The sequence below is a fragment of the Anopheles marshallii genome, chromosome 2 (genome assembly GCF_943734725.1).
Source record: "Anopheles marshallii chromosome 2, idAnoMarsDA_429_01, whole genome shotgun sequence".
In the NCBI taxonomy this organism is placed as follows: domain Eukaryota; kingdom Metazoa; phylum Arthropoda; class Insecta; order Diptera; family Culicidae; genus Anopheles; species Anopheles marshallii.
In genome coordinates this window covers 64,342,184-64,352,397 of record NC_071326.1, presented here as the reverse complement: position 1 = coordinate 64,352,397, position 10,214 = coordinate 64,342,184, and the positions used below count along the sequence as shown (strand labels likewise).

Genomic DNA, 10,214 nt, shown 5'->3' with positions numbered 1-10,214 from the left:
CTTGGTCTCCTTCTTTGATAGAACTTTCCTGCGCGCCTCGTCGTTTATCAGTATATTGCTTCCCTTTTTCTTTTACCAAAACATCTCTATCCCTTACTTCCGCGTCTTCTTGAAACGATGATATCGTAGGCAATTTACTTTTAATCCGCCGACCAAACATTAATTCCCCTGGAGATTTTCCAGTTGTAGGATGTTTGGTTGAATGATAAGATATTAGATACAGGTATAATTCCTGTCGCCAATCTCGTCCAAGTTCTTGTGATATGCGCAGCCGTTTCAAAATTGAACGGTTTTGTCGTTCTACCTCTCCATTTGATTGAAGCCAATACGGAATGGTATTCAGGAGTTTGATCCCATTTGCCTAGCAAAACTCTTTCCACTCAGTACATTCTCCACTTAGTTGGGGCGCGTTGTCAGCTTTCATTGTAACCGGGATTCCGTATCGACTAAACATTATTGAAAGCTCTCTTATGATATCACTCGTAGTTGTCGTATCCATTTCACACACTTCCATAAAACGACTGTAGCAATCTATTACTACCAACAGATGCTGTCCTTCAGGTAGCGGCCCAAGGAAATCCAATGCAATTGTGTGCCAAGGACAGACAGGCAGTTGACTTCGCTGTAATGGTTCCGGGGGTGCTGGAGCCCCTACCAATGTACAACCACGGCAGTTTTTTTACAAATTGCTCCACTTGACCATCCATCTTTGGCCACCATACATGAGATCTCAGGTGGATTTTCATCATTGTAATGCCTGGATGTCCGTCATGACCAGTTTTTAAAACATTGATTCTTAGAGCTGCAGGAACAACAATTCGATCTCCACGAAGAAGTACTCCTTCTAATTCACATAGTTCATTGGCAATCACACGGTCGGTAGCTTTTGTATTGCTCCGGTAGTCAATAATGATAATACTTCTTGTATTTCCGTATCTAACTTGGTTTCCTCTTGGATGTCACGCCAGCTCAACGCTGAAGAGTTTGCAGCATGAGTAGCAACTTCCCTAACAAATATTTCTTCTGATGGATCAAATGGTGTCGCTTCTTGTACCGGTAAACGAGAAAGTGCATCAGCCACATTGTTTTTCCCCGACATAAATACAATCCTATAATCAAAGGCTTGCAAACGCAAAACCCACCTTTCTATGCGCGCGCACAGCCTCGATCTTGTTGAGAAAAGGAAGCTCAGCGCTTTACAGTCCGTGAATATGTCGAATCGTTTTCCTAGTAAATAATGAGGTAGATCATCCCAAAAGTTAGAAAGCTTAAGCTTAAGCCGGTATGTGTCAAATAATCGAGCAGATTTCGAGCGGCGAATCGGTAACGGGTTGCATCAATCACATACGGACATAGATTTTTGACATAAAGAATGACATTAGGTATTCTGTACCGAGATTTTCAGGATATTTTTTTTTTATTTTAGTTTAAAATTGTATCTACAATTTTTATATACATAGATACTTATAATAATTAACCTTATTTATATCTCAGTCAATTGAGCCGTCTCAACAAGAAAAGCCGGTTCAAAAACCTTTATGAGCATATTAATCCTACTCGGTATTTACATGTCTTTCAAAAGATTGGTTCAAGCATGTTCAAACCGTTTTTTTATACTCATACTTATGGGAATACGTAAATACAAGCTAAGAAATTTCCTCAAGTATCGTGAGTCAAAAACAATTTTATGTGATTTATAAAGGATGAAATTCCTTTATTTCAACATTAAAAAAAACATTCAACTAAAAAAATTATCAATTGTTGAGTCGAGCGAAGAACTCAAGAATTCAATCCGATGCTGACAACTAACCCGTCACCCGTCACGCCACATGTTAAAAAAAAATCAAAGGATTATATCTCATTCGCTCTTTCGTTCTCATTCGTTTAAATACTGTGATTAAAGAAACATCCTTTTTGTGATCCTAGCGACAACATGTAAGTAAAAGCAATTAGGTTGTTAATGTATTGTTAAACACGTTGGTAGCTATGGCTATTATGTTTGATAGCCAAAAGTATATAAGTTATATGTAAATCAAATGACTGACTTTCAAGAAAATACCCGGCAACTAACGTGTTAAGCATAGATTTGAAATTTTCGATAATTGATACATTACATAGCATAGCATCACATAGCGTTGATACATAGCACTCTCAAGCATCCCATTTTCCAAAACTGACATTCCAAATGGTGCAGGTAATTAAGATCTCTGTTTATTCTTAACAGCACATGCTTAATTTTAAAGCAGTCGGTGAATCTCGAATCTAACAGAATGCCAGGGTCTTTTATATAAAATTCCATGTACAACGGTAAACCGCAACGGGTTTAATTAAAGTAAAGGACTACAAAATTTTAGTTACTCTAGATCGCTTAGTTTGGGTTCCGTGTTGTTGAAGTTTGACATCAAACGGTAAAAATGTATAAATTCACGAAACAGTTCCATGAAGTAGAAAGTAATACATCACCATATTTTTTAAAAGGATAGAAGCTACGAGGGTGAGCTAAATTAAATGAGCTTGCGCATCACAACGCAACAACAAACGGTATGTTCATCTGTATGCTATAATCGAGAGAAATAATCGGAGGACGCAAACTTCGGTTCAGTTTCAAAGCATAATTTATGTTTCGTGTTATTTTCAAGGCAATATTTAAGTGATGTTTAGACTTTATAAACTGTGAACTGGAAAACTGCAAGTAAATTGAAATAATAATTTACCTTTTTTGATAAATTTTTTTTAACTGATTTTTTTATAAAAATAATTATTGTTAAACACCAGAACACCAGAAATTAAAAAAAAATTATTAATTATGCGTATTTATGTATTTTTTTTTTCCTTTTTTAACATCCTAAGCCTATGGGAAATATGGCCTAACATAGTTTAAACCTGCTAGAAAAATGCTTTGTTTTGATATTTGTCGAGCAGCTGTCGAGCACTTTCATAAGCAAAACAATCTAACCATCGATTCCCAGGCTTATCTGGCTTGGCAGTTTGTATGGGAAGCTGTAAGCTTATAAGCCTGAAAACGTCAAAACGCATACAAAAAACTGACTTATCCCGTGATCTACCCCAATATTGGAAACGCTCCACGCCCCAAACAATGCCCAGTGCTTCCTTCTCAGTCTGACAATAACGCTGCTCTGTGTCAATTAATGCTTTAGAAGCAAAACTGATAACCCGATGTTTGTCAGTTTCATCAAACTGGATAAGAATAGCGCCTAAACCATGCGGGCTAGCATCGGTGATTATGGCAGTTCGGTCCTCAACTCGATGAAATCCCAAATTGTCAATTTTCCCCATAGCTTCTTTTATAGCATTAAAAGCCCTTGTATGTTCCGTTGTCCATTCAAATTTGGTATCCTTATGTAGCAATCGCCGTAAGGGTTCATCCAAAGTAGCTAGCATAGGTACAAACTTATTCAAGTAATTCGCCAACCCTAGGAAACTGCGTACTTCCGCTTCACATTGTGGCTCCCGAAAAGATAAAATCATTTGAATTTTGCTTCTTGCCGGCATAATTCCCATTTGACCAAGATTATGTCCTAAAAAATCTAGTTCTAATACTCGAAACTGACATTTCTCCCAATTTAATTGAATTCCCCGGTTTTTCAATCGGCTAAGAACCTACAACAGAGAGATAACAATTCATTCTACAGATTTATTAATTCAACATCAATCAAAATAATTACATTACCTTATTCAACCGTTCATCGTGCTCCTGCAAATTTCGACCTTCAACGAGCACATCATCAAGATACCAAACGGTTCCTTCGCAGCCGGATAGGGTCTCATCCATTGCCTTTTGAAACAACTCTGGAGCTGTTACCAAACCGAATGGCAGACGTTTGAAACGATACAAACCCCGTCGAGTTATGAAGGTTGTCACGTCCCGCGAGTCCTCGTCTAGCTCGATCTGAAGGAATGCTTCCTTGATGTCGAGTTTGCTCCACAGTCGCCCACGTCCTAGCTTGGCCAAGTAATCATCCACTGAAGGCATCGGATGATGTTCTCTTAACACCGCTTCGTTGACTCTTCGCAGGTCGATACACAAACGAGGCTCACCATTTGATTTCCCGACTACAACCAACGGTGAAACCCATGTAGTAGGTCCTGTCTTTATCTCAATTATGTCCCGCTTTAGCAATACATCCATCTTCCGATCAACCGCTTCCTCTAATGGTATCGGAATTCGTCGCATCGGCTGATATACTGGGATGATCTGCGGGTCCATCTGAATCTTTGCTGTTATGCCTTTCATTTTCGGGAACGGGTCTACTCGTACGTCGTTAATGTTAATCCCAACTTTCAAAACACCCAGCTGTTTAGCTGTTTTGTCACCTAGTAGACAACGTTGTCCTCCTTCCACTACAAAGAACTCCGCTTGCATTCGTTTGTCCTCTACTGCAATCTCCGCAACAAAAATGCCTAAAACGGTTAACGGGTTTTGGCTTCCATATGCGCGCAAAATTTTAGAGCTTCCTTTCTTTGATGATACTACCACGGCCTTTTCTGCTTTTAATCTAATCCACGTTTCACCGGGGATCAAATTAGCGTCTGCACCGGAATCTACCATCATATCTAATGAGACTCCACCAAGCGTGCATGTTATTACGTTTGTTTCATTTCCCGAATAAAACGCGTAATATGCTTTTGTTTCGATTGTATCCAGGCCCGATTCAGGTTGTTTCTCTTCAATTGACTTCTCAATTGCCCGGATATGGCGCTTCTTTGAATCTTTTCCAGTCGTCTTTCGACACATTTGTTCGAAATGTCCAAATTTCTTGCAGTTTTGGCATTCTTTCCCACGAGCTGGACATTTAAGAGACGCAGCTAAATGCCCCTCTCGGCCACAATTGAAACAAGCCCTTTCATTTCGCTTGCCTTCTGCTTGTCTTGATCCTGTCGACACTGTATTTTCTCTTCTGGGTTTCTCTCTCTTCCATTCTTTTTCTATTTTGAAAACCTTTTCAGTTGGTAGTCCGGTTGACATTTCCTCTATTTGTTGGTCCACGTTTTCTTGCGCCACTCCCAAGTCTTCGATATCCGTAAAAGGCAAATCTTTCAACAAAATTCTGCGACGAACTTCCTTTGAAGAACATCCTTCAACTACTGCATCAGTCAAATAGATTTCTCGGAGTGTTGCGCTAACCTCCGTGCTATACTTATCAAATCCGCATTGATCCACTTGCTGTTTTAATCTAATTATGAAATCCGCAAATCGTTCCCCAGGTTTTTGTCTTACCTTACGCAGATTCTGTCTCTCCGTTGTGGCTTGATACTGTGCTCCGAAAAACTGGTCCAATTTCTCCACTGCTTGATCATACCACCGCGGCTCCAACACCACCAACGGAACATGATCGGGATCGTTCAAGTTCTTAAACACTCGCTGCAATGCCGGTCCTCCGAAGTGCAGAAGTTTTGCCTTTTTTCCTTTTCATCCGTCACATTAAAAGCCTCAAAGTAATATTGTAACGCTTCCTTCCATACTTTCCATTCGATTGCCAGTTTACCGGCTTCGATTTTATCACATTGAAACACTAGCACTAGTCGTATTTCTTGCATCTACAAAGTAAAACAACCAAGAACAACCCCAATAAGCTCATATTTTGATTACAGGAATAGCTTCATATTGCAGTACAGCCATTTCTAATGTGAAAATCAACCTTATTTCAACTTGCAACCAAACAATACAACCACTTCGTACTCCTCTAGTTTTCTTCTTCTTCATTTTTTTTTTAACTAGGGTAAAATAAAACCCGTACATTTCCTTCGAATAATCTACGCCAACCTGGAGGATTCTACTACAACCCTCGCCTTTCCTGGGAAAATAAGAGAACACCTTATTTCCACCAATTCACTTTTACACACAGGTGGAGAATTCTACTATAATTCTCGCACTTCCTCGGGAACCTTAGTTCCGCCGATTCGTTTTACAGACCCGGAGGATTCTAACACAATCCTCGCGCTTCTTCTGGGGAAACTCTATTCCGCCAATCCATTTTTACAGATCCGGAGGATTCCAACACAATCCTCGCACTTCTTCTGGGAAACCTTAGTTCCGCCGATTCGTTTTACAGACCCGGAGGATTCTAACACAATCCTCGCGCTTCTTCTGGGGAAACTCTATTCCGCCAATCCATTTTTACAGATCCGGAGGATTCCAACACAATCCTCGCACTTCTTCTGGGAAACCTTAGTTCCGCCGATTAATTGTACAGATCCGGAGGATTCTAACACAATCCTCGCGCTTCTTCTGGGGAAACTCTATTCCGCCAATCCATTTTTACAGATCCGGAGGATTCCAACACAATCCTCGCACTTCTTCTGGGAAACCTTAGTTCCGCCGATTAATTGTACAGATCCGGAGGATTCTAACACAATCCTCGCGCTTCTTCTGGGGAAACTCTAATCCGCCAATCCATTTGTACAGATCCGGAGGATTCCAACACAATCCTCGCACTTTTTCTGGGAAACCTTAGTTCCGCCGATTCATTGTACAGATCCGGAGGATTCTAACACAATCCTCGCGCTTCTTCTGGGGAAACTCTATTCCGCCAATCCATTTGTACAGATCCGGAGGATTCCAAAACAATCCTCGCACTTCTTCTGAGAAAACCTCCCATAGTTTCTGCCATTCTCCGATTAACTGGAAACGCGTTGACGAACTACGCCATTCAGCCTTCCTTTTTCATAAGTGACGAATGGTGTCCAGAGACGCCAACCGAACAACAAACTAACTTCGCTATCCACATTTAACTGTTCCAGCTAACTGTCCCTACATGAAAAATTCAGTTCACTATCACATTATAACACCCATTCTTAAGCATCGGCGTGTTCCCGAAACTGACGCTTCTCATAACCTCACTTCCTTTGTTGTATGTGTGTCACGTTTACCGGCTTATACACAGAAATTTAAATATATTTTTTTTTTCTAAATGCCTCCTCACTGTTGAAATAACTAACAAATAAGAATTTAATATAAGAAATCACCTTTAGTTCTTCCGAATCCAAAATCCTCGTCGCCAATTGTAGTAACGTGCCCGTCGCTGTCGATAGTCTGTATGTGAATCCCCATGTCTTTTCCGGCCCTGTCAGGTCACATGTCAATTGCGTGTGTGTGTAGGTTTGACAGCCCAATTAACAATCATACAAGGTTTATTGAAATGGTACGTCAAGGTATTGAAATAAAGATATAATATACTACACACACGCTCCCGGACACGCACATATCTACTCAAGGGTAGCATAGGCTGAATCGGTTTGACAGCTCGCCTATTCGTACAATCTGGCCGACAGGGTAGTTTGAAGAAACTTGTTCTAGCTAATGGTCTCTTTGCAGCAGAAAAATGCATTTTGGTTCAATCTGGCCACCCATTTTTCAAGCGATAACGTAGGAGATGTTCGGAAGGGCGATCATCATTCCGGAAAATCAAAACATCTGTGGCGAACCGACCACAAACACTACCACACACGGCTTCAGAGTCAACAGCAACAACACAGCGTCTTCGTAGGAAATTCACCAGCGCATCAATAGCCATCCGAGCAGCAATTCCCTGAATTCAGTTCCCCATCCTGCAAGGCGTCAGCGCAACCAGTTGAATTTTGAAGTTACATTTCCTTTTGCTTTCGATTCCGCGTAGCACGGCGAACATCTGTTATACATCGCAAAGGGACTTCTTCAACAGCCTCCTCAGCGTAATCCATCTAGAAAGCTTGTCTTGTATCTTTAATCAATACTTATGATTTACACTTCGTTTAACGAAAATCTACTTTAAAGTCAACGGTTGCAGTTCGTGTCAAACCAGTTAGTGGCGGTACATATTTAAATTCACTACTCATTCATCTGCTGAAATGATGCTCCCTATGGTCGTTCTTTAACATCAAAGGGAAAGTTAAACTCCCTCGGGGGACGTAGTAGAAATATATGAAGATGGAGAGCATTACCGATATTGATTAGGAGAATGTTAACTTTTTGTATACGCATAACCTGTCTTTGGTAAGGCTTAGCGGCAACCAAGGTAAGGCTTAGCGGCAACCAAGGTAAGGCTTAGCGGCAACCCAAGGAGGTTATTTGATTAAAATTTTAATTAATTGTTAAAACCTTGCACAGACAAGCAAAGCACGTGACCAACATGTTTACAAGGAAATTGTTTCCATTTCTGATAAGTATTTGTTAATCAATTTATAGCTTAAAAACAATGTAAATTTTAAAATTCTCAATATTCACAACACATAGCACATCCTAACTAACACACCAATTCCGTTTTTTTACATAGCGCATGATGGACACCATGCATTTATGCTTTATTTTGTATGCGAAAGGAAGAAATAACGTAAGATACGAGCAAAAAAAGGCTTATGGAATACGTTAAATGTACATTATCGTCAAGTGTTTGCCACCATTAACGATATTTAGGTTGCACACAATGGCGAGCGCCTAAGCGGGCGGGTGGAAGTGTTCACTTCTTGCGACCACCGCCCTTACCACCCTTCGCCTGTGCCCGGCGCGATTTTCCTGGCCGAGTTTTCGCTCCCGCTCCTTTCACTCCCCTCCTTCCCGCACCACCTTTGCTGCGGGGCGGACCATCATTCATGCACGACTCGCGGGTGTTTTGCTTCTTGCCCTTCTTCCGTCCGCCGAACCCAAACTTTGCATCGCGTGCCTTCCGCTTACCACTGACAGCCCGCTTCCCATTTTTCCCCTTACCCGGTTCTTTTCCCGACTTGCGGAACTCACCCCGCGGTCCGTCGTCATCGTCCAGGAAGTCAAGATTGGACAGTTTACCCTTGCGGAACTTCTTAATATCGCCCAGCATTTTTCTTCGCTCTTCGTCTCGCTTCTCCGTCGCCTGGCGCTGTATCAGCTTGCCCATGCGGCGTTGCTCCCTCAGCTGCCGAATGCGCTCCGACTTGGCAATACCTTCCTGCTTGTCGAGCAACACCTTCCGGATGCGTTGCATGTGCTCGTCCGTTTTGGCCATCTCGGCAAAGTAGTCATCCGGGCGCTTGGTCGCGATGCCGAGCTCGTGCAGCTTCCGGATGCCCTCGATGGTGGCGGCCTGGGCCTGCCGGTGAAAAAGTATCTCCCGCTTGAAGTCGTTCAGCACAGTGTCGGTTTCCGGCGCGACGTACGGTATCTTGCGGTTGCCCTTGAACTGGTTGGCACGCTTTTGCTCGTGCTTTTCGATCTGTATTGCCAGCTCCGGTGTGAGCGGGGCCAAATCGTTCACCAGCTCCAGACGCTCCAACCAGGGCGCTTTCAGGGTGCATGCTTCTAGCGAAGTCTTTAGCTTGACCGTATCATACAGCGGGGCGCGTTCATTCTGCACTATCACGTTCAAACCGGGCTTCAATTCGTTGCGAAGAAACGCTTGTCGTAACTGCCGTACCGCACCATAACGAAAGGCAACAAATAAAGGAAAGAAAAATGCCAAATAAAGCAACTCTGATGTGATTCCCCTCCCAACGGCGAACCTTACCTCCTCATCGGAATCATCCTCATCTGTGAAGCTTGATTCACTTTCGCTACTGTCGGCAAATTCCGCCCTAATTTTTTCATGTACACCATTCTTCGAAGGTTCCACGCGCTAATAGATGAAAAAAAATGGTAAAATAAACGAAAGAAACACAATAATAATGCATTCCTCTACCACGACAATCTATCAGTAACACTCACTTCCACTGGTTGATCTGCGAGCAACATTTTGTTTCCAATCAATTTAAAGACTTCAATATTGTGTCACAGCAGCACAGCTTTAAAGAGACGGATAAATTACTCGCTTTTTAACACAATATCCAACAAATTCGATTCGACCGGCACGCTACACCACGCGAGCACGTTTATTTTGAGAACGATGTAAACAATGGTTTGACGTTTCGGCTTAGCGAGCGAATGACGTTTGGAAGCCTTACAACGTCAAAGAGCGGCGACTGTTGTAGGGCTTTGCAATGAACGGGAAATTGTTGGAGGAAAAAAAATGTTCCGCTTTGGAAAATTGATTTAAGACACAATCACGGGTATTTTACATTAATAAATCAGTACAATTAAACCAAGAACAAAGCAAATAAATTTAATAACACGTATGAAATTACCCCAAAAACCATTATTTCAAACAAAAAATTAATTTAAAGTGAAATGTGAGTTAGATAGAATCACAAACTATTTATAAATCATTAATAACGTGTAAGAAAAGTTTAAGGTGGAATTAACTTCACCA

The 10,214-nt window shown here is 41.6% G+C and overlaps 2 protein-coding genes across 2 annotated transcripts; both read right to left on the bottom strand.

Moving 5' to 3' along the window:
- Positions 1-3,682: 3,682 nt before the first annotated feature.
- Positions 3,683-4,255, bottom strand: LOC128718398 (uncharacterized protein K02A2.6-like). Its single transcript, XM_053812025.1, has one exon. It carries the CDS (start codon positions 4,253-4,255, stop codon positions 3,683-3,685), a length of 573 nt encoding a protein of 190 aa, XP_053668000.1.
- A 4,201-nt stretch (positions 4,256-8,456) lies between these two features.
- On the bottom strand, positions 8,457-9,700 carry LOC128707007 (probable rRNA-processing protein EBP2 homolog). Its single transcript, XM_053801951.1, has 3 exons — positions 9,674-9,700; positions 9,477-9,584; positions 8,457-9,377 (listed from the first exon to the last, which is right to left on the bottom strand). The coding sequence occupies exons 1-3, from the start codon at positions 9,698-9,700 to the stop codon at positions 8,457-8,459; spliced, it is 1,056 nt and encodes a 351-aa protein (XP_053657926.1).
- Positions 9,701-10,214: the final 514 nt, after the last annotated feature.